The 24454-nt window shown below is 39.2% G+C and overlaps 2 protein-coding genes across 3 annotated transcripts in view; one reads left to right on the top strand and one right to left on the bottom strand.

The window, feature by feature from the left end:
• Positions 1-214: 214 nt before the first annotated feature.
• On the top strand, positions 215-17498 carry LOC124300278 (knirps-related protein-like). Its single transcript, XM_046754193.1, has 3 exons — positions 215-711; positions 8292-8369; positions 14350-17498. The coding sequence occupies exons 2-3, from the start codon at positions 8292-8294 to the stop codon at positions 15541-15543; spliced, it is 1272 nt and encodes a 423-aa protein (XP_046610149.1). The 5' UTR covers positions 215-711; the 3' UTR covers positions 15544-17498.
• Positions 17499-22438: 4940 nt separating this feature from the next.
• LOC124300277 (uncharacterized) overlaps positions 22439-24454 on the bottom strand; it is a 32679-nt gene continuing 30663 nt past the window's right edge. The window contains exons 11-12 of one of the 2 annotated variants that reach the window (XM_046754191.1): positions 23580-23768; positions 22442-22796 (exon numbers count right to left, since the gene is read on the bottom strand). In XM_046754191.1, the coding sequence (XP_046610147.1) occupies positions 22730-22796; positions 23580-23768 (256 nt within the window). In that variant the 3' untranslated portion in view covers positions 22442-22729. Of the gene's footprint in view, positions 23769-24454 lie in introns of both variants that reach the window. The other variant, XM_046754192.1, reaches the window with a different exon arrangement.

Raw genomic sequence — 24454 nt, forward strand, 5'->3', positions numbered from 1 at the left:
CCAAGCGTCCGTCCTCGTCGATATTGTAAATCGTTTGTGAAAATCGTGGTAACAACACACGCGCAGTGGTCAAGGGATTATAAAATCAACGCTGATAATTGTGGATGTTGTGTGCGAAATTGGACTACAGTTAACGTTTGATTTTATTGTTGTTTTTTTTCTTTTTTTTTTTCAAATTGTTTTATCCATTTATTTATTTCAACGTACTGTTTTTGGTTCTTTCTCGTTTTTTCACTTTAGCGAGTTCTTTTTTTTTTTATTTTTATTTTCCGTGACACGTGTTGTATAACAGTGCAGAGATTTTAACTCCGGTCACGTTGTTTTGCCGAGTTTTGTGCAGACTGATATTGTAACTATACATCGATGGTGTTAAAAGACTCGAGTTCGTCATTTTGACAACGTCGTGAATACACTTGGTGCTGATTTTAATGGACACATTTGCTCATCGTTCTTGGATTTCCTCATCGGTAGCCGTCGCTCATCGGCAACGCTTCTAACAAACTACACAGTGCTATCCGACGTTGAGCGTCTTCCTGTACGCCGTTAGATTGTGTTTAAAACGGAGTTTTCTTTTTTTTTTTCTTCTTCTTTTGCAAATCGTATGACTGACAGTGATAATATGGATTACGGATCGTGAAATTTTTCCACGTGGTTTGTCTCCGGGAAATATCCGAGGAAACTGACTCAACTTGTACGAGAGATCCGCCAAAGGTGAGTCATGAAACGATCATATTACGCACTGAGACCTAAAATACAATTTTTTTTCAAATTCTAGACTATAAAATCGAGGTAATTGCGTGATAAAAATGTCGGCGTTAGTCCATTTTGACAAGTAATTGATGTCGCTACTTTGCTAAACAATATCACAAACTTTGAAATCCATCGCTTAAAAAAATCACTCATGCGAAAATAGATTCAGAATAGCTCGGAAATTCGTTTTAGTTTAGTCATTCTGAGCACTTGGCAAATTAGAAATTGAATTGGACGGATCAAGAATTTTTAGTGAAGTGACTCGGTTATGGTGAGACTGCAAGTATGAGATCGTTAGACTGACTGAAATTACTGTACGAATCCAACTCGTCGGAAACGAGGAACAGCGGTTTTTTAACGAAAGAATTTCTCTTTTTTATGCAGGCATGTTTCAATGTTAATTGATAAGTTTGAAACAGTAGAACAAACGGCGGACTTTTCGAGATTATCTGGGTCGAAAGTGAGCTGATTTTTTTCTGTCAGATCACGATTTTGGTTTCATTTCCGAAGCAACGCAATGATTTTCGTTCATTGAATCAATAAATTTTGTAATCTTGACGAAAACTTATTTAGTTACTGGAAAATCGCGGTTCATCAATTTTTACATAACTATCACGAATCTTGTTCGATGACCAATTGACCAGAACGAGTTTCATCAATCCTGAACCTTGATTATTCCAAATCACTGCAGAAGCCGATCGTTATTATACACTTAAAACAAAAAGATTTCTTCATAGAAAGTAATTACACCGTGACTAATAATCTAAATTTTCCCGCTGTGACTCGAACTCGGGACTCAAACTGCACGTATTTCAGTTGAACTTATGTAGGATTTTTCATCGTCTCATTTTTTCATTTTTATTTCGCAACTGACAGCCATAATCTGGAATTCATTCGAGTTTTCGATTGCGCTGTGAATGATTAGGCGATGGAATTTGCGGGACTAATCTGCTCCCATACAATAGACCAAAACGGCATCGGTACGCTTTACTACAACTTTTTACAATTGTCCAAAATAATGCTCGTTTACTGCCACCCCTTGTAACGCTCGGCTGCCGTTGGAAAAAAAAAAAAAAAAAAAAAAGGAAAAACATGACCTGGGACTTATTTCGAGTCTTACGGGCGCCTCCGGGGTCCGTGTTATGGGTATTAAACCTATGCCTATCTATAAAACGAATGGCACGATTTAGCCAGCGTTTTACTGTTCAGTTCAAAGCCGGTGCAGTTGCGGCCGATCGTTTTTTTCTTGCCAAACCGGGAGCTCCCGATCGCCAACCTTTTTTTTTTTTACCGCAATAAAACTTCACTACGTGTTTCCCTTTTTCATTCGCCAGTTTACACCTCCTCGAAAATATTGAAATATCGCTACAGTCGGTTTTCTTTGTACGCTTTTACGAGTTTTTCAACTTTGAATGCTCAGTTTTTTAGTGTAATTCGTAGTTCCAACGGTAAGGCTGATGAGTAAAGTGATCGTGGAGGTAAAATCGGTTGCGTGGAATCGTTGAATCACCGAAAAGAAGTAATCGGAACTTTCTTAAATCCTGATACCGAGTGTGCGTGCATGCAGATCACAAGCGATCCGCGCTCTGTTGCCGATCTCACCGATAAAAATTCGAAAAATTCAGATATCGTTCGATTTTTAATGCATGGCATGGTTTTCATATTCCGAAGGAAGTGATGGTAGCGATAAAATCGGTTGTGAAATCGGTTGAGTGGACTCGTCGAATCACCGAGAAGATTACTTACGAGTTTTTAAACTCCTAATTCCAGTATCCGTACGTGCAGATCACAAGAGATCGGTTGTCGATCTTATTAATGAAAATTTGAGAACATTAAATATCGTGCTATTTTAAAGTAGGTATAGTTTTCATACTTCGCACGGTAGAGCCGGTGAAAGAAGTGATGGTGGAGAGTAAATCGGTTGCGGAATCGGTTGCGTGGAATCGTTGAATCGCTGAGAAGAATTACTTGGGAGTTTTCATTCACTCAATTCCAATATCCGTACATACGGATTACAAGGAATCGGTAATCCGTTACCGATCTCGCCGATAAAAATTTGAGATTATCCGATCACATTCGATTTTCAGGTGTGGTTTTTCTACTCGGAGAATAGAGCTGGCGAAGAAAGTGATCGTGGAGGTAAAATCGGTTTCGGAATCGTTGAATCGGCGAGAAAAATTAAGGGGATACGATCTAAGTCCCAGCTGCGATTCGTTTGCGCATTACCGACGCGATTAGATACCAGCTGCGCTATAATGTGACGAAGGATTTTACGGTGTGCAGTTTCAACGAAGCTCTGTGCGCGGCGCAAAAGCTCAGCGTCGCGGTGTCGGACGGAATTATTACCGCAGGTACGATATTGAATGAATAGAGGAAATTATTGCTGCAGGTTATAATTTCCCAGTGCCTGTATACTCTGCTCTCCAGATATCCGATAATCAAGATCACAGATCGTGCCGCAAAAGGCCTTGTCGTAAGTTGCGAGATCCTGCGCAAAGCCGTGAGAATTATAACGCGCGCGCGCTCGAAATGTGATCGTTCTTGCTACTCGACTGCTGCTGCTGCTGCTGGTTACTGCAGCAAATGCGCCTCTCCATTCAGCGATTATTTGAAATCGCGGTTTGATTGGCTGGGATTGAAATTAAAACACTGAGGAAAATTTCGTTCCGTCTCGGTCAAGTGTTACGAATGATTCGTATGGTGAACCCTGACTCGCAATCGGATCGAAGAAAAACAATTATTTTTCAACGCCAAGCACTAAGGCTCGCACACTTTGTCTGTAATAATAGATTGTCTTCGGTGTACGGAGAGAATTTAATGATTCTAACTTAAACAATGTTAAAAAAATGAATCCCGAACCTGGAGATACTTTTGAACTCTGCATGTCAAACTCACCGGCATTTTCTGTTGCAAGATTGACTCTTCGTCACAGCATGCTAAAAAAATAATTGCTTATTAGAAATCATTCCGGATGAATTGATCGCGAAAATGAAACGTGCTATCGACTTTTCGCAAATGCTCTACGATTAAAGTAAAATATCTTTAACAGGACGTTATAGTTTACGAACCCGTTCGTCAAGTTCACTGTGACTTTTTAGTTTAAATAATACCTCATGGCATCGCTGGCTACCTCTTTATTATTGCACCACTGCACGTTGCAACAGCAGTAAGAAAATGTAACACGGGTGACTGCGCAGTAAAACTAAAACAATTGCATGAATAAAAATGATTTGAATAAAATATTTATACAGTAACAATACAGTTTTCTGACAATAAGTAGAAACACTAATTTTTTATTTTAATTTTTTATACATTAATTGCGAATGCGCCAGTTGAACATTTTTATAAATATCTCAAACGCAACATGATATCTCCTATAGTATTGAAATGTTTTCGAAATACATTAATTGCATAATTCGAGCTTTCAAAATTTTTACGTAGATCTTAAAACGTTCCGATACGATGGAAGAAACGCTTCCAATAAGTAATAATAAGAAATTTTGATTACTTTCGAAACGTTTTCGAAATAATATACAGTCGTTATGAAACGAAAAGTATGTCGGAAGTATATCAGGATGATAAATCAGTAGTATCTGAAAAATATCGCGAATTATATACTTGTAACTGTCAACGCAAGATTAATGAAACATCAATAAATACAAACTAATGTACATGTATCGTTTAAAAAAATATATTCAAAAGAAATGGGTAATCAAAATGGCAGAAACATTAACGACAAGTTTACGAAATAATTAAGCTTCACCCCAATTTCAGACTGAAATATTAGTGAAAAAAAAAAAAAAAAAAAAAACTGGGATGTAATCGCGGGCTTCGCGATATAGTTATACAAAAATAAATAAACACCATACGGGATACTTTTCACTGATTTCCGGCAAGAGAAAAATGTATAATAATGAGAATAAAAATGTCAATGCAGTGTAACGATAAAAAGAACAAGTAGAGTGATGTTCCACATATATCCGTACTGGAACCGACTTTCATAGATGACGGACTGTCGCTAAACGAAAAAGTAAATTCGGTCTAATGGAAAAGGCACATCCGTCTCGGTGTTTGATTAACCCATTGGACAGCTCGAGGCAGCTCTTGCACCGAGTACACAAACGCAGACCGAGTCGACTCGGAGGTTTCGCCTCCTGACCTACACTCCGTTGGGTTCCACATGTCGGTGGGGGGGGCCTCTTCGATTTGTTAACTTTTCTAATTTATACTCATATTCACGGATAGGACGCGCGTGCGTATTAGGGAAGGCTGATCGCCGTTACCACGAAAACAATTATTCACCGAGTCTCTACGATACGTGGGTATAAATGTGCGTACATGTCTCCAGACGCACACCAGGTGACTCGTATTAACGGTCGGACGTTATGAAAGAAGCGAAATTCTGTCAACAGTTGTATGTTTCTACATATATACGAGCCGCGAGCATGCCGACATACTCGGAAATTATTTCGAGGGGATTCATTAGCGGCAGTGCAAGTCAATAATTATACCAGTTCTCCTCTTTCGAAATACTCGGTGGCTGGTAAGTTGTGACACTTGTCTACGTGGGATTTTGCATCCTGAAACAAACCGATGCAGGGTTTACGTTTTTACGTCGAAACTTTCCCCCGTACACCTTGCGCTTTTCACGAAAATCAGGTCTGATTTTACTTTTACACACTTTTGGCCCCATCCTCAACTGCGAGTTGGAGTCAAAAGTCTTTGGACAAGAGTCAACGCCATCGGAATTAAACCGCGAAGCTCGGTATTCTTAGGGGTTCAATTTTTTCGAGTAAAGGCAAATGAAAAATTCGTCATTTTTGAAAACTATTGTGAAATAGAATTTTTACCCAATTACGATGTAGTATGAAAATGTTGGCACAAGATATTCGTTCACGGTGACGGTAAATTGCAAGTTTTTGTTCGATTTTCAGAGTGTTTATACATGTACTGAGAATATTGTCACAATTCAATTTTTAATATTTGTCAAAAAAAAAAGCAATGAAAAACAAACGTGTATATAAAAACAGAGTCAACAGAATGTCACTGTTTGAAAATACAAGATGATATCTTGTCAGGTTTTTGCTGTAGACGTAATCATATCAAGTCTCGTAAGATCAAGAAAAATTGATAACATCCGTTCACGAAATTTAACTCAATGAAGAAATTTTTTCTTTCATACCGTTCAATTTCAAGAAAACAGTTCTTTTTGATAGCTGAAAAAAAAGCTACAATACCGTCGTTTATAAAACGCGTATTTTCCAAATGCGGAACTGATTTTGTATGAAGTTCTTATCAACCGATATGATTCTGAAAGTGATCGGTGTGAAGAAAAGTTTTATTAGAGAAAAAAAACCTTATCCAACGGGCCTGAATCTAAATGACGAAATCGCTTTCAGCTTTTTTATCGTATTAGAAAATGCGTATAACGCATCAGCGATCAATCTTTCCCCAAGTTTTGTTTTTGCTTTCCTTCTCGCGTTCTCGCCATATTTTGGTTTTTGCAACTCGATCATCGTTGTAACAGGTACATAATAATAACAGATATGCAGATATCGCCGTCACGCTGCGGTCGATTCCGTACCGATCGCCAAAAACCGCACGCGCTGAGATTTCCGGTAAAGCCGCACGGATATCACTTAGCCACAAAGTAGAATCGGCGGCTCGTGATTTAATCTATACGAGAAAGTCGAACGTTTAGAGAATCTCGCCCGCGGAAGAAGAGTAAATATCTAAGGGAAAAAAGTTTGAACACAATACAATAAATAACCGGGAAAATGAATTAAACCAAATAAAAGAACGCGCGTAATGATATACAAAAGCGAGGACCGTGTGACCGCATCGATTATCCATCGCGGCTACAGCAAACCGCTGAAACTGCCGCATTAGCGATTCGATCGATCGATCGATCGATCGATAGATAGATAGATTGATCGATCGGATTAAATTTCACTTTACAACTTTTCGCAATTGTCACACTCGCCGAGCAATTTCGACTTGAACTGAAGGTAAATAAGGGGAAAAACCGAAGCTCTGAATAAAAAAAGTAAAATAAAAATAACAATCGGCGATAAAAAAAACATCGGTGAAAAACCGACAACGCGGTCGATGTGGCAATTTAGGTTGTGGCTAAATTGAGGCGGTTCACGGATCGAGTAACTGCTGCAGAAGTCATGAGACCATTGTGTGTATAACGTTTATATACAATACAGACACGCAAAAGCTGACAGAATCGAAGGAGTCACGATAAGGTAAAAATAATAAGAAAAAAAAAAAAAAAAAGAAGAAGAAGAAACAATCGCTGACAAAACAAAGAAAACACCTTAATTTAATTAACACGTTGCATTTTAAATTGAGTGACTTGTGTACGTATAAAAATAGCACGGTCTGTGTAAAATTCGGTTAAATTGGCGTATCCTAAACGATTGCTGCACATTATTGTCACAAATCTGCAATTCTGCGGTATAGAAAACAACCTCAACATCTGATAGCTGCAAAATCAGACCACGGGCGATTCTACAATCGTCTAAACGCAACGGAACGAGTAAAGACAAAGAACCTGGTCGATTTTATTCCGTAATTGGTCAGCCCTTTTGTTCCCCCACGATCGGTTCCTCTCGATCAATCCATCTGAAATTTTTCACTGATCCGCACCTACGGCTGTCGTTGTTGATCGTTTCGAGGTGGAAAAAATGCTAGGTGAGAAGTTGCTGCACGGGAATAAAAAGATGACAAACAAAAAAAAAAAAAAAAAAAAAAAAGAAAGCGGGAAAGAGGAAGAAAAAAAAAATAATGGCTAGTTAGCGAGTCCGAGCATAAGATCGTAATCGCGGATGAACGATATTACGCTGTATAATTTTTGCGTCTGTGAGCTACATTACGTCTGCACGATCGGATGCACTTGTACATCGGCGTAGGTTATACCTACGATATCATCAACCTTGGATCGCGTTAGCTGAAAAGATGCGGAGTGACGTCATCCGAGAACGAGATTCGCGATCGATTGCGTAATTTGTTCGTGTAATAATAACCTACACTCGAAGAAACTGACACACGCGGACATCGCTGTAATAACGAGGCGAATCTCCCAGTTTTCGACCATATCCGCATTAATTATCCGTGTACAAGGGTACCGTTGAATCAGGCTCACGCGTTATTTGTACATATGAACGATACAGTTAGAGCGAATTCCTAACGACTGCACGTTCCGTTGTCTTTTCAAATTTTCAACGCGCATGCGCCACAATCCAACAACGGCTGTTTGACAGGGCAACCAACCGTCATAAACTTAACCTCAAACTTTTTGACACTTGTCCCTGGCAGTTATGCTCAATACCGAAAACTGTCAAAATTTTGGATATTAGAGACAGTTGGTTGCCCCGACGAACAGCCGCTCTTGGCTTGTGGCGCATGCGCGTTGAACTTCAGCAGATGACGGAACGTGCGGTCGTTAGGAATTCACTCTGTATAATACAAATCGTCGCAGATAATAATTTGTCGAAAAAACTAATGCCAATATCCGTTCTTTTCATTTTTTCCAGATGAACCAGCAGTGCAAAGTGTGCGGCGAACCAGCAGCCGGTTTTCATTTCGGCGCCTTCACCTGTGAGGGATGCAAAGTGAGTTTGATTGTCGGCTTCTCATTTTCCAATTCGGGTTTATTCGTTCTTACCATTCAAGCATTTGTTTCTTTCTTTGCGAGCTATAATTGAGGAGGAGGATTGAAAGAAGGGCTGTTGCTGCTATTTTGAAAATAATAATAATAATAATAATAATAACAACAACAATTTTTTTAAAAGCATTTACGTGCCAAAACTAATGTTTGCTGAAGAAAGAAAAAATGTCAACTGTTTGAAGCATGCATTTTTCCTTTCAGCCAAGTTCCTTGAAACTTGGTATATGTGAGTTCTCCGGGCCGCTGATTTCAGAAATGGGGTCAATAGTGAGAAATTTTCAAAATTCAAAACGGCAGATCTAAATACATTCCGCATGTTGAATCATGTAATTTTGACGTTAAATTCGTTTTCATTGATCCCGAAAACCCCCGAATGACAAGTTTCAAGCGAATCGGATCAGTTTTCATATTTTCAATCCGCCATATTGGATCGGCTGTTTCGAATCTCGACGTCAGATTCGTTTTTAGCGACCCGAAAAATCCAAGATTACCGAGTTCAACTTTATTATTCCTCATATAACCTTCCCACGATAACATTTATTCCATAAAATCAAGCATTTCCGGCACCTTGTTTATTTATAGCGCTAACTGCATTCGCAAATTCATCACGATCTCTCTTAAAACATCAACATCGATATCTGGAAATTGAATCACGCGAAAAACAACGACAGTCACATCTCAAAAATTGAATTTAAATCTTGAATAACCGATTCAAAAAAGGTGCATGTCTCATACATGTGAGTCGCTGTGCGGCAAAGGGTTAAAAAAATAAATAAAAACGACAATTGCAGGCTTTTTTCATGGTCTTCATCTTCAATCGAACTCCCCCCGTGGTTCTCAGGTCGAAACTACAAGTGTTCCCATTACCGTTGTAACGTACGATATACGCGTGTATAATTCAGTCGGCTCGTCTAAGCTCCAGTGAGTTTCAACCGTTTGAAAAGCGGTTTCCGGCGCTTCGCACTTGTCCGCCACAATTGTTTCCGCCCTAGTTAACGGTTACGTCACTCGCCACGGTATTGTTTCGTTTCGTTTCGTTTCGTTTCGTTATTTTCGTTTTCAGGCCCGCTCTAGCATGTCACCCTCCCACCTCTGAGGTTACTCGCTTTACTAACACGCCAAACGACTATGAACTATTCTATCCCGCGGACGAGGTGCCGATTTTCTTTTTTCTTCACCGATTCGCAATCGGTGAATCAACTCGAGGGAAGAATAATAGAACGGCAAGAAATAGGACGTCCATTTGTCACCTCTTGTAATAGGCCTGACGGCTGGAACATTATTGTAGAACAATTTTTTTCGCAGACAATCTTGACTTGCCGTCGATTTGTTAACTCGTAACGAACATTTTACAAAGATGTTTGTCGGATTTTTTAAATTCTTAAATAAAAAATCAAAAATGAGACTCGATAATAGATGGTTGTGCGAAAAATTACGTCAAGATTTGTTGGAAATTTTGAGAATAATCAATTCTTCGAAACTTGAAGTGCGACTGCCGTTTTAAAACAAAAGATTTCTGCTAAGCCAGTGCTTGCAAATTATTTTTCCAAGTTTCATTGATATTAGTGAAGACGTATTGTTTCGATCTTCACCTGGTCAAAATTTAGGGGATGAAGCACGCTTCTGAATAATCTAAGCAATTTAATACGGCAGGAATGTTCAGAATCATGTCTGATAGTGAAAATAACAATACACGTTTGAAAAATCGAATTAGATGCGATCATCGGGAAATAATAAACACTTTCTTATAAAAACCTGTTTACTTGAGAAAATAAAAAAATTCGACGTTTTTGGATATGTAATGTTTTACTTTAGTTATTCTGACGACTTTTTTGTCTTTTATTATTTTCAATGATTCCTGTTGTTACTTATGCATTCAAGATAAAAAATAAAAAAAACGTATCATTGAATCAGCAAATTCAGAATTCATGATCATGATGTACAAAATTTTCTTCAATTTTGGTCACGATAGACGTTTTTCATTCGAAATAATTTGTGTCTTGCGACGTTTCGGCTCGACTTCTGAACCGAAAAGAAACCGTGGTAAATAATTACACACCGGTTTTGAGAAAACACAAGTGACATATTATTTGTGCAAAATGAAATAGCGAATCTGTAAGATCGCAGGAGAATTTTGAAAGCAAAGCGAGCAATCGACAATGCAAAGCGACGAATTATTATCATTGTCGCGAAAGCTTCTCGGAGATGCTGCTGCTGCTGGAGCATTGCAACACGGAGAATTTTAAATTGGCGCAAATATTGACAAGCATGCCTGAGTTCTGCACAGACGTTTGACCCGAGTAAACCGAGAAAGTTTACTCAGTCTGCGGGCGAATCGGTGAAACGCGAATTGGCAAAACACCAACAGCAATAGAGGGAAGAAAAAAGCGGCGTTTCGACCGCCTTTTTCCCGCCTTTGTTGGATCGGTTCAGGCAACCCCGTCAAGCTTTATTAATTTTTTTTTGCAAAATTACCCCACTGTGAACGATAGTTAAAAATGACGGCCTTGCTGTGAAATTTTGTCTTTTTTTTTTCAATCACGTGGAAGAATCGCGGAAATTTCACCGATCTTCTTTGTTCCAAAAATTGAAGAATCGAAATTCAACCTTACCTATACTTATCGTTTCAATAATTTTACGATCTTAATGAAACACAATTGTCAAGTAGTAAAATTTGAGAAGGACTTTGAAATTGATAGAATATCATAATTTGAGAAACGATTCATGAGAGATTTTCAATTGAAATATTACAATTTAAAATGTGTAAAATGTTGGGTAATTGTTCAACTTAAAGCCGGTGTAATTAATCCTGATATTACGTACAAAGAATATAGATTTAAAGTCGGTTTAAAATTGGACTTAAATCAGCGTCTCTGTAACCTGAATGTCGTTTAATTCCGGTGATTGCGCACCGCGTCTGGGTGGAAAAAGTTGCGCAACTAGATCTGCAACAGAAAATTGAAGAGAGGATGGGAGGACGCGTAACGCTAGGATTTTCTCGGTTGTGTCACTCGCTAAGTACAGACTAACATGCCGAGTTCATATCGCAGTTCCATTGCGTTCCTGCACGGACCGATGCTCGACATTACGTGCCACTTATGCCTTGCCCACCATCGAGAGGCAAGGCTTGTAACAATAGCGTCGACGTTGCCTGTTTCGCCGACTCGAGCATCGAGAACACTGGGCCAAGACAGAGGAAGCTCTCGATTTCAGGATAATGGAACCGCGAACGAATCATTTTGCGATCCCGCCAGCCGATGCGGCGTTATACAACGAATTGTTCTTCTGCAACATTCGCGTTCGTTCAGCCACGTGCCGAATATTACCGAAAGCTCGGTCTCAAATCCGTACGATAATTATTCCGTCGCTGAATCGTCGAGGAAAAATGTCGAACCGCTTAAACGTTTTTTAAATCTGATATTTTTTTTCCCCGTCTTTTTTAGCCGACACATCGGGTTTCTATGAACTAGTAGAATTTCTCAGAAGCACGGTATCTCAAGGAAATCGTCAAGTTTATGAAATTCGTCTCTTGTTAGACGTTAAAAAATTTACATCTCTTAAAATTCAAGTGTGTTAGAAAAAAAAATCGTCAGTTCTTATCCGCGGTTACGTGCGTTATTGACTATCAACGTTGCATCAATTTTTTGTCAACCACGACGACGGGACGCTGGAAAATTTTTCCTGAATTCAATTTCGAATTCTGTAAATTTTAAGATGATTTTCGCAAAGTTCATTACGGCGATAATGGCATCGGAGACGTGTTGTATCGAGATAAAGAATTTACAAATGAACTATTCAATATTCATCATTAATTTATTACCCGATCTATCGCGGAATTTGTTTAACCAGATTATTCTGTACTCAAGAACATTATTAGATCATAAATTTTGATAGAATATCGAACAGAAAAACAGCAACTCGTGATACGAAAAATTGACAAGAATCTTATTCGTGTTATCATCGTACGTATCTAGATTTTTTGATCGATAAATCTTACGATACAGCAATGAAGAAAGAATAGAAGAAAATAAAAAAAAAAAAAAAGAATAACAATTAGCAATCTTTTATAGAACAACCTCGAAGGTAATGAGGCCAAACGTTTTGGAATTTAGTGAGATGGTGTTGTTCGTTGTGCTGATACGTTCTGCAGGCAGAGATTGCGCAATTTTGATACTCTTTAAGAAGCCAGGATTTGGTAAGAGATGTAGAAAACGATAGGAACCGTAGCGGCAGAGGTGAATTGAATGAGAGGAAATATCGTATTTTTTTGGTAATTGCTGTTCGTTCACAGCAGCGCGATATCTTGTACAGACGTAGGAATCTTTACGGATGCGCGATTTCGCAGATAACAATCTATATCACATTTGTTGAAGATTTCAAGTAGGCAGGCATAATTTCCATCGTCGAGTGCCTGATGTCGAGGCTCGAAATGATTCACGCAAGTTGCGAAAAACGCTGCTCGGTATTCGGTTGATACTTCGTGTACGGGAGGGCGCTGAAAATCGCGTCGACGTTTTCGGCCTGGCGAAAAATCGACCGTTTCCGGTCGTGTTTAATTACACTCACTCTGCGACGCGTGGCCGAAAACTTGTTCCAGAAAAGAATTTATGGCGAAATTCCGCGCGTTCACCGCAGATCGTTGTGCCGGATGAATTTCGTGCACCTACATAACGCTTATTGCAAATCATCCGCCCTGAAATTTTCTCCATTCTTTGAAAACACGCGCGGCCGGCAAACTTGGAAACATGTGTGTTCAAAGAGTTGCGAGAAAGTTGAGCATGCATTGAGTAGCATAGTCTACGCATACGTGTACCTACACTTTCGTACCAGTTCTCCACTGGATTGGTCGGACAGATTAACGAACAGACACGCGAATTCACACGGCCAGACTAGTCGCGACCTTCAGCTTTGTCGAGACACTCTAATTAACACGGTTTAATTAATACACTCGCAAAATGGGAGTACAAAGTGCACCTCAGACCATCGGACGTACGCAGTCAACAGTCACGTACAATGTGATTGTTATGATGACGATGATGATGATGATGATGATGATGATGATGATGATGAGATCGTACAACCACCTAACGTAACCCAGAAACTTTGCAGAGTGTTACAACGTCGCGTCCTGCTTCGTCTTCTGCACTGTAATCTCACTTTCATTGTTTCATTCATCCATTAAAGTGGAGCTTCCGACTCCCTGGATTATGCATAACTCTCTACATCTTAGTTGGATGTACAATAAGCATAAAATCCGAACGTTATTTATCTTCGGTTATTATATTGTAAAACGCGCAAATATAGGTACGGACAACGTTTAACGCTCTGCACAGGTAAAGAGCAACCGGTAAAATGTGTCGATTCTTGTACGTACCATAAGACGGACACCTCGACTTCTCCCATGTGTCTTTATTTAGAGAGTAAAACTACGCGCATGATACCGCAGCGGCAAGTATTCTATAAACGTGAAAGTCGCGATATCGAATACGAAGGTTCAAAATTTATACAAGTACTTGTAATACTCGGGATTGGAGAGCAGAGTGCAGTCCTAACCTAGAAAATTTTCAAATTCTTAACCATGAATTCAATCGACTCACCAAAATATGACATTATCTGATCTCGATGAAAATTTTTGGCCTCAATATTCAAAAACGTATATGAAAAGTATGCTGCGATAAAATTTTGGCAACGCATGAAGTTAAAACTCGATAACGTTAACGAATAACGATGTCTTTTTGTAAAAAAAAAGTATGATACCAGAATTCTTGGGTTTTCTGCAACGCATTTTTCAGAAACTTGACACCTTCGAAGTGATTGTGAATTTGTTCTTTACGCTCAGCGTTGATGTAACTTGATTAACAATTAAGTCCTAACTCTCACTCTTAACGTGACATCGTAGTTTCAGTTTCGATTATCTGTTTCAGTCTTTCTTCGGGAGGTCGTACAACAATCTGAGCAGCATATCGGAGTGTAAGAACGGCGGCGAATGCGTGATAAACAAGAAGAACAGAACAGCGTGCAAAGCATGTCGTCTGCGGAAGTGTCTTCTGGTGGGAATGTCGAAGTCAGGTTCGCGTTACGGTCGCCGATCGAACTGGTTCAAGATCCACTGCCTACTCCAGGAGCAGCAGCAGCAGCAGCAGCAGCAGCAACAGCAGCAACACCAGCACCAACAACACCAGCAGCACCAACAGCACCAGCAACAACAACATCACCATCAGCAGCAGCAGTCCCAGAGCCAAAGGAGTCCCTCCATGAGCGGGAACATGTCCCAACGAAAAGAGGAAATGCTGATGCTGGGTCTGGACGATTACAAAAACTCGACGTCGCCGAGCATCAGCTCTCCCGAATCCCACAACAGCGACAGCTCGGTCGAAGTCTCGGAAAGACGGGCCCTTAGCCACCCGGGATTCCGACCCTTGCACTCCCACCACGGTACCGATCTCTCGGCCTTCAGCAAGGAGATGCTCGGACTTCCCTTGGGCTTTCCTCTGGGCGGTATGCCACTGATACCCCCGGGCTTCCTGCCGCCCCACGGCCTTTCCCTCTTCCCACCTTACCACCTCTACGGGACCCCCCAAGGAACCCCTCACCCCCTGCTTCCGGGTCACTGTCCCGGGGTGCTCCAGCACTCGACGCTCCTTGGAGTACACGGTGACGCTCCTCAGGAAAAGCTCGAGCTTACTGGAAATAACAACAACAACAACAACAGTCGGTACGCCCAGAACCACAACAGCGTTAGCGCCGCTTCACCCGTCGGCAACACCGTCGAGACTTATTCGAAACGTTTTTACCTGGAGGCGGTGCTCAAGAGCCAGAGGACGACGCCACCGCCGCAATCACCAACGTCAAGCAAAACCAACTCCGACAACGAGACTGCCTCACCGCTCAGCAGTCCGAGACTTCGTCGGACCAGCGCCACTCCCCCGCCTCAGGACAACCCCATGGATCTTTCGATGAAGAATTTGTCCACTGTCGACGGGGAACGACCCGAAAGCTCGCAAAGCTCGCACAACGAGTCTGAGAAAAACGGCGACGTGGACGATGTCAGCGAGGCTGATTGCTCACCTCCCAAGAGAAGACCAGCTCCCATTGACCTCACTTGCGCAAAGGCGTAGGAAGAACGAGGTGAGTCGGTTTATGGTCTGCCGATAAAAGAAAAACGGCTTCTCGGACCTCTGGTTGTCACGATTATCAATCAACTTATTAAGAACAATTGGAGAACGCGATCAGTTTGACATCACGCGTAAACATTTCCGCCTTTGAAAAGACACTTTGAAAAGTCTTGAGAAGCTCTTCACGTCCAACCGTTTCGTCGAAATACTAGCTGATTTGAAGAAGGATCGTTCCTCGGAATAAATTCAATATCTCGCAAATTCAGGCTCAATGTGAAACCACGTTTTCCACGACTTTAAACAGAGAAGTTGCGATGTTCTCGATATATTTCCGAGTGAACGTCGGCAGCCCCTTGCATTAGGTACCAGCGACGATGTCGTCGTTCTTCCTGAGCTCTTTCTTCGCACATTATATTACAGTGACACGGTGCTGCGAACTAGGAAGGAACGCAACGTGCCGTTCGCAGCTGGTGAAACTCTTATAGCAATCAATTAAATTGAATCGGACAATAATTATCCTACCGCGTTATCTTCCCGTAGTGTGTATATATATATATATATATATACACATATGTATGTTATACCCGGAGCTTGTGTGCATGTATATTATATATACATATGGATGTATGTGTAAAGTATATAAGACAACTTGCCGAACATAGTTTCGCTTTTAGCAAGAATATACATCGGCGAGTTGAAAAATCTATTCCCAAGGTTTCCCGCGACTCGCTCTGAAGTCAACCGCAAGTGAATTCGCCTATTATAGAGTGAGAAATAGAGGAAGAGAGATATGCAACCCACGTAATATAATAATTACCGCTGCAATAGGATAAAAATAAATTAATTATCATTGCGATACGATCGGGTGATAATATCATATATACATATATATGTATTTATACATACATATATATCTGTGTGTGGAGTGCCGAAGTAAACACTGAAAAGAGAATATTTACCCCATGACATTTGCATGCTAGCCGTCTAGGTACATACAAGTGGTATAATTATACGCAGACTCAGATCTATATAACACGAATTATATATACATAAAACCACAAATGTATAATATATCTATAAATATCAACATAACCACGAAAAATGATCGTTACCATTTCTATGTATGAATAGGTGCGCTATATATTCACATATACGTATACCTATATACACGTATACATGTATAGGCGAGAGTTTTTATTGTTAATTTATAGCGTTTAGTATTTATATATATTAATTGTAAATATATATGTCTACTTATCACGAAGCGCATATACCATATTTTCGGTGCAGCTCTCTACGTTGTACATAACATGTATACTAAACCGTTCCCCAATTACCTGTACGTTTATAAATATGTACACGGATCTTTTTTTATTTTTCATTTAAAAATCCATCTACCTGCGGATTCTCGGATTTTTTAAATTAATTGCCACGAACGCTGATCGACACAGCTGATCAAATAATAGGCCAGTATTCTCAACGATTAGATCTCTAACTATACGGATGGACCTGTTGTCGGCTAATTTGAAATTGGAAATGCGCAATCATGTTGACCACAGTGGAACCAATTTCGCAAACCGTTGTAGCGTTTCATATATATATATATATATATATATATCAATATCAAATCCTTACAGTTTACTACGTTTATCGATATTAGTAAACCTTGATTTTTTTTTTTACCGTTTCTCACTTCATCTCCCCTCTCGTCTATTTATCTTTTTTATATCTTTACTGTCAAAAGTCTCAAGCACCAATAAAATAAAAGCATGGCGTATACCTACTATAATATTATACATAGTGTAAATATATAAATGTGTATTATTACTGCGATATGGGACCGAAGCCAGTAGTACTGTAAATAGTTAAGATCATAGAGTTTGTTAACAAAAAATATAAAATATAATATAAACAATAATCGAAACGCAGTGTATTTTGAACCATAAATTTTGTATTCTGCAAAGAAAAAACGCACGCATACACAGAGTTATTCAACTAACCAATTCAATCCGTTACAGCTGTTTGATTCTGCAAAAAAAAAATAATGACAAAATCACACGCAACATTTCGTCTTTGCTTATTTGACTACTGCTTTTTTTCGTACTCATATTTTATCCCCCTATCTCTATTTCTCTTTATTTATTGACTGACGAACGTCAAGTAATTACGACCACTTTTTTAGGATCGAAAATTATCGGTGCAGCTTGTTTTTTTTCCGCATCAAAATGTCGCTGGTAATGAGTCGAAATGGGTTACCATAGGCATTACTCACGTTATAACAGCGTGGGTAAGTACATAAGAGTCGTATTTGGAAATTGACCTATCCGTTGAATATCGTATTCACCAATTAAGCGGTCAGCTCCTTCGTGCACCCGATAAAACAAAAGTTATAAATAAATTTAATTGAATTAAAAAAAAAAAAAATAAACTAAAGTCTTCTCGTCTTTCGAAACTAACTCCCGAAGCCTGGGAACTTTACAGTGACGTTAATTTTCTCACCGATATACACGTGTTCCAATATTTAATTACAAATATTGTCTCACCTCAAATATAAAATGAACGATTATTTGGCAATAGAATAAATTTGAAGATATTTTGTGCCAGTGTCAAGGATCAAATACAGATATGTGTATTTGATCTGGGTCACGTAAAACAATTTGAAAAATCTCGATTTTGGAGATGACAGGATTTTTAAATTTTCCTCTTTACTCCAGTTGTTCTTCGCATTTTTTTTCTTTCAAACGTCGATTCGCGGAAGGTTGATGACAAAGGAAAGGATACGGTTAAAACTGCGAAGAAAATGCGTGCGTCGATGTTGCTGCGATGGTGCTGATGGTGAAGATTGCGTGCACGCGGAGGTTCGTTGAGCGAAGAAAAAGGTTAAGCGCATAAATAGGCAATATAATAAACCTTTGCATAGATGGTGGCACTAACTCATAATAGCACTACATGAATATTCAACGGTCGACAAGCATAAAGTAGAAATTCTTAGCACACCAATATATGCACGCATGAATATAATATGTGTACAAATCCGCATATCCGCACACACGTGAGCTCAAATGATGCAGTTTAGCATCCGCGGACGAATAATGGCAAAGGTATACATTCTTCTTATTTTTTTGCTTTCTCGATTTTTTTTTACAACCATTCCTGACTTTCGCAGCTTGCAGGTATATCAGCGTGGTCATCGGTTTATTACATATTTCAAAACTTGTGAGAATATTATACGACGTTGACATACGGGTTATAAAAATCTGTTCCATATGTGAAGTAACGACTCACCTACATGTCAAGGACCTCCTCTTTTATTGAATCTTACGTTTGTCATTTTGAAATTTTTCATCGTTGGGACTGATCTAAACACCTCTTGATCAATTTTACGCAAAAAAGAAAACAAAACGCGAAAACAACGATTGGGCAAACCATTATATCATCTTGCAGCTGACAACAAACAGTATGGCGTCGAGAAAAGGATCAGCTGATCGTTTTAAAAGATGTGTTCTACTATTATCAAGGGGCAAAAGGTATTGAGTAAAAATCAATTGATAGAAATTGTAGACTTATATCTTGGACGAAAAGAAGAATATATTCTATCCACATTATTACAACCCATAAAACTATAATGATGAATTGATTCTGTGTACATAACCTGAAACAATCGTGTGCAAAGTAATTACAAAAGCTTTGTCTGCAACGGTTTTAATCATCGTTTATCATTCCAGTTCTTTACGTAAGGTGAAACAGAGGTAGCCAACTCATCATCTGGTTAAAATTTGGCGTTAATCGTAACATTTTTCTCACAGGTATATAATATTCGATATTCAGCGTAAATGCGCATTATACACAGTTAATTAACCGTGTAATTATGAGAAGTAGAGCAATATGGATGATTTTTTCCGACAACCAATTCAACCGCAATAACCTGTAACACACACCTGATTGATTGCGATGCATGCGGTTAATTATTTTTGGTAAAAATTAATAGAAATCAAAGGATACTACAATATGAGCAGTAGCAGTATGGCAAGAGCAGCAGACGCGGCAGTAATAATGAAAATAATTCACGTTAATTGGAGGGTAATTAAGAGAAGACTTCGGGTTCATAAAGCGATCGTCGATCCATATCCAAACCGCGGCATTATATTCGTAAAAAACTAATTTCGCTCTCCAGTGAAGGCGACCTAACTTGTGTACGAGCATAGTACACTCGATGCTGTACGGTCTCTGCAGGCTGGTCATCCGGGCGATGATTAATAAGCTCGTTTTAGGCCCAGTCGATTAGAGAAGGCCGATCCGCCGGCATGCAGCCAAAAAAGACGTAGCGGAGCCCTAACTCGGATCGAGAGTCATCCGTGTCAACAGAACGTTAAGTAGCGCCGCACTTCACCGAAAATTTAATTAAAACTTCAACCGTCTTCGGGCCAATTAATTAAAAACTACAAGACAGCGCTGCTGCAGGTATACACATAATATAATCGGTAAGAAACCATACACCTACCTACCTATCTACCCCGTTTTTACTGTTCCCACGGAACAGATATACGAATTTGTTTCTTTTTATTCTGTTTCATTACGTTTTGTTTTTACTGTTTCTTCTTTCGTTTATTTGACTTTCAGTTTTTTCTTACTTAAATACAATTTTTTCCCGATCTACGAGAGATACGAGTAAGTGATTAGCTGGTATACATATTTATATGTATGCCTCTACGTAAGTATATACATATATTTGTACAAAGCTATACGCGGGTAGCTTGTCTTTAAAGCCTCAATCTTCCGTTGTTATTAGGAATACAGTATATCGGGTTATTTCGTTTACGGAATGTCGCGTGAGCAGTTCATAGTAGGATTTATCCGCCTGAAGTTAAGCAACTCAGGTTACACATCAACGACAACCGCCTGCAATTCGGCAACCGACGGTACATTTCATCGATCGTCATTTGTCTCGTTGAATTACGATTGGCCGACTCTTCGCAATCTCACCAATCGTGGACCTTGAAACAAATGACAATCGGTAAGAATGTACCCTGAATTGCATACAGACAGGCGGATTCACCCCGTGTTAACCTGTCTATGAGATATTTCCACGAAACAACCCGGTATATGCGCACCCACGGTCATAGACAATAAAAATTCAAAATCACTTGCGAGCAATGAGCAGAAAGAGCTGGTCTGGCTTATTCACCTTGCACCCAGCCAACGCATCGTCACGATATTCTCGCATGTAAGGATCGCGCAGCGCGTGTAGTTCAAGTCGGGTATACATCCCGTAGCCTTACATATAAATCCATGGTTTATGTGACCGGGGTTCAGGAGGTTAGAGTGGTTTCAACTTATCGTTCACCTTGCTTTATTAAACACGTTTCTCTTATAGGGACGAATGCTGTTACTACTGAATAATTATCGTGTCGTTGCGTGAGATTATACGAATTATAAGTGGGTTTATTATTCTATAGTATATATTTATTGTTATTTCATTCACTTATGTTTTTTTCTGTTTGAGTTTCCATAGTCCTGCAAGAATGTTGCGCTCTTCGGAGTGAGCTTCAGTTTAAACTATTCTTAGTTGTAAATTATCTTATATCCGCATACGTTTAAGCTCAAGTCTTAATTCTTCGCACACCGATTGTATAACCAACATTTGCAGTAAATATAACCCCCGAATTACAGATGTATTCGACATTTGCGAAACATGTACTGAATTCACACCATTACGAAAAATCAAATTCATCTTGACAAAGAATTGATAACTTGTAATTAATTTGAATCAAGTATCAATACATGTTAGAATTCGGATTTATAATATCGAAGACTACCACTTATTGAAAGAACCATCTTACCTCTAGACAATCGTATTTAATTATGAAGCAAGAGTAATTTTCAATGGAATCCAATACCGCAGAGTGTAAAGTAAAATCACGAAATTAAATAGGAGCATTACAATCTGCGCAAAGTTTCCTGGTCATCGCGATTCAGATTAATTACCAATAACGATCAACTGATCACTGTTTTTGATACCAAATTGGTTAACAAGGCCAAGTCATACAATGTTGAATACCAATAGACAGACCTGTTTGTATTCATAGCCTAGCCATTTTATTAGTGTTCATTTTTTTGAACAACACGTACACCCGTTCGATTTTAATATTGGGGGAACGAAACTTACTACAAGTCGCCTCCTCATCCTATTTTGATTGAGTTCCGATATATATGGTAGACATCGTTCAATTTGGATAAACCATGAATAATCGTGAATAGCTTTTGACCATTATCAAAATTCGACGATAATGTAGAAGAGTTTGCGAAACCTCAACGTTGTGACCATACGTGTCAAAAAGACGGCTAAAATGTAACTCAAAAAGAGTTGATGTGTATATCGTATACTCGAAAGATATCATATTTTACTGCAATTCGCCATGTGATAACTGAACACAAAATTGTTCCAAATTTTGTTTCCTGTCCCGTTGCAGGGGATCCAAGTTGACCCTGGAAAAGGCAGCAACAGCGTGCAGGGGCAACGAGTTTTAAATTTATGCCGGTTCTTGTAGGGCCAAAGTGTCTCCTCAGTCGCGGGGCCACGACACGAACACTACGTTTTGAGCGCCGATCCTCAGGAGATACGGCCGCCGCAGCACGGCTATTATTTATCAATTAAACGAATTTATGGACCCTAAAACGTCGCAGTTCCACATAGGGGGCCCCAGTTCTTTTACCAGATCACCCCATACAAATTACTCTTAACTCATCTGCGCTTGAGAAAACAATAAACAGAAAATAAGTCTTACCGAATTTATTCCGCGTGTAATGAATTTTACATTCTAGAAACATGAATCAAGACAAGTTTTGGAACAAAAAAAAAAAAAAAAAAAAGAATGTCGTATCGACAACGCTACAATTATTCAGGGTGTTGTTTTATTGTTTTCGTTTATTTATTTATTTATTTATTTTTTTTTGTACCAGTCACATGTCACAATATTTACAATACAACGTAACATACTACAATCTACGTACGTAATACGAATAAAATCACATATTGCTAAACTTAAAATATGATACCTAACCTAACTACAGCGATGGAACATAACGCGACCAAAACAAAAGCTGAATTTCAGTTTCTCTGAAGGTTGTAAATGGATCGCAGAACATCGAACGAGTACTGAGTTTCGTTGATTGTTTACATCGTGATCAGCTATCTGCAGCCAGTCGCTTTCGAGCTGCGTCGGCGATCGGAACTCCGTGCGAAAATTAGAGCTGGCCTAGGTTTTGCGATAACGCTAGGAAAGTATATCTTGAGAAGAACAGCGAAGGCTGTGCGGATCGCCATTTCTAATTTAGACGGTGAAATGCGAAGCGTTCCTAATATCAACGTTCGACACTCTCACAGCGTCGATATTCGCCATAAATCACGAACTTTTGTGCGATAGGTTCCTTGCTTTCGCCGAAATTATTTGGAATGATTTAGAGTGGAGATAAGCCGTTAAAATCTCGGCACTCAAGTGTTGGATGCCATGGCATTTTCGGTGGTGAGAAATTTGTCGCGACTTTGGTAATTCATTCTACGATAATTTCAATCCAATAGCAAAGGCGAGCCGGATTTGACAGGGTTTGATCTACACTAATGGATATCATACAAAAACGTATTACAAAAATATAACGTATAACTACTGAAAAAAACCAGTTTCACAAATACGGACGTATTCCATTTCGCATAAATCTCAAATTCAATGATATTCCGTACAAATTTTTCGATCATAAAATTAATATTTAACATATTTAATTTTCATTTTAAATAAAAATACATATTCATCACTCAATGTATGTCTGAATGTGAAAATAATCAAACCTGATCTCAAACGTGAAAGGATAGGAAAACGTTTGTACTATTTCTCGTCGAGTTTTGGTGGACGAACTAATCAGCTAAAGATATTAAAATAGTGTGAAGTGAATGCAAGAGCGGGCAGTGTTTGTTCGTTGTTTACATCAGGTGCACTGTCGATGAGATTTTTAAAAAACCAGTGCCTTAATATCGAACAGATTACTTAACACCAGTATGATTCAGAGTGAATACTTCATAGTCTAGGACTGTGAAGTGGTAATCCCCCATCAAGATGCTGCTAGATGCATGCTCGCCGTCGTAGCTGTGAGGCAAGTTGCTGTAACTTTCGGTGTTGACGTTGCAGTTGCTGGCTATCAGGAGATCGGCACCTGCGCCAAATATCGGACCGATTCTGAAAAAAAAGGAAGCAGCAGCCGTTGGTGAGTCGCTAGAATATTTATTGCTTGGTTACCATTCGATGTGAATAGTTTTTCGGCGCGACAATTTACACGTTAATAGAACACGTATCGAGAGTTGATAAGTATGTCAGATGTACTCACGCCCGAGGAAAAGATAGGAATTTGACTTATCGAAACAAGAAAGAATTTCGGATTTCTACTTTATCGATTATTTCGTTTTTGGCATACTAATCGGCAGATATGCAATGTTTTTGAATTTTTGAAGGTACTGAATAGGTATGCATACGGGATATTCCAGGTCAAATCGAACGCTCGGCATCCCTGACTCATTTTAATCCGATTGCCCTTTCACACAGTAAAAGTACATATTGAAAGCATGGACTTTGAATTTTTTCAGATTTTTTCGACACATGATTTCTTCGCAACTCATCCAATGAATTGATTTAAACAATGTTTTGATTTTTCATGCCTATAAAACCTGGACGACATGTGAAAATTTTAGGTTTTCTTATAAACTTCTCGAGAGTATTTTTAGGATTTTTCATAACCCGTTTCAGTCTAGTATTGATAGAAAATACGCACCAAGTGTTCGTAACTGAAAAGTGCCCTAATCGAACGGGCTACAATTTATACACAGCGTGCCGTCTTCACTGCGAAATGTTGTCTGAAAATTTCATAG

Source organism: Neodiprion virginianus, chromosome 3, assembly GCF_021901495.1.
Source record: "Neodiprion virginianus isolate iyNeoVirg1 chromosome 3, iyNeoVirg1.1, whole genome shotgun sequence".
NCBI classification, from domain to species: Eukaryota; Metazoa; Arthropoda; class Insecta; order Hymenoptera; family Diprionidae; genus Neodiprion; species Neodiprion virginianus.

What these genes read in the sequence shown, in the direction of transcription:
- LOC124300278 (XM_046754193.1), top strand. Translation starts at nt 8,292, where the DNA reads ATGAACCAGCAGTGCAAAGTGTGCGGCGAACCAGCAGCCGGTTTTCAT. An exon ending in TCACCTGTGAGGGATGCAAA is followed by an intron (nt 8,370 to 14,349) that starts GTGAGTTTGATT and finishes TATCTGTTTCAG; the next exon opens with TCTTTCTTCGGGAGGTCGTA.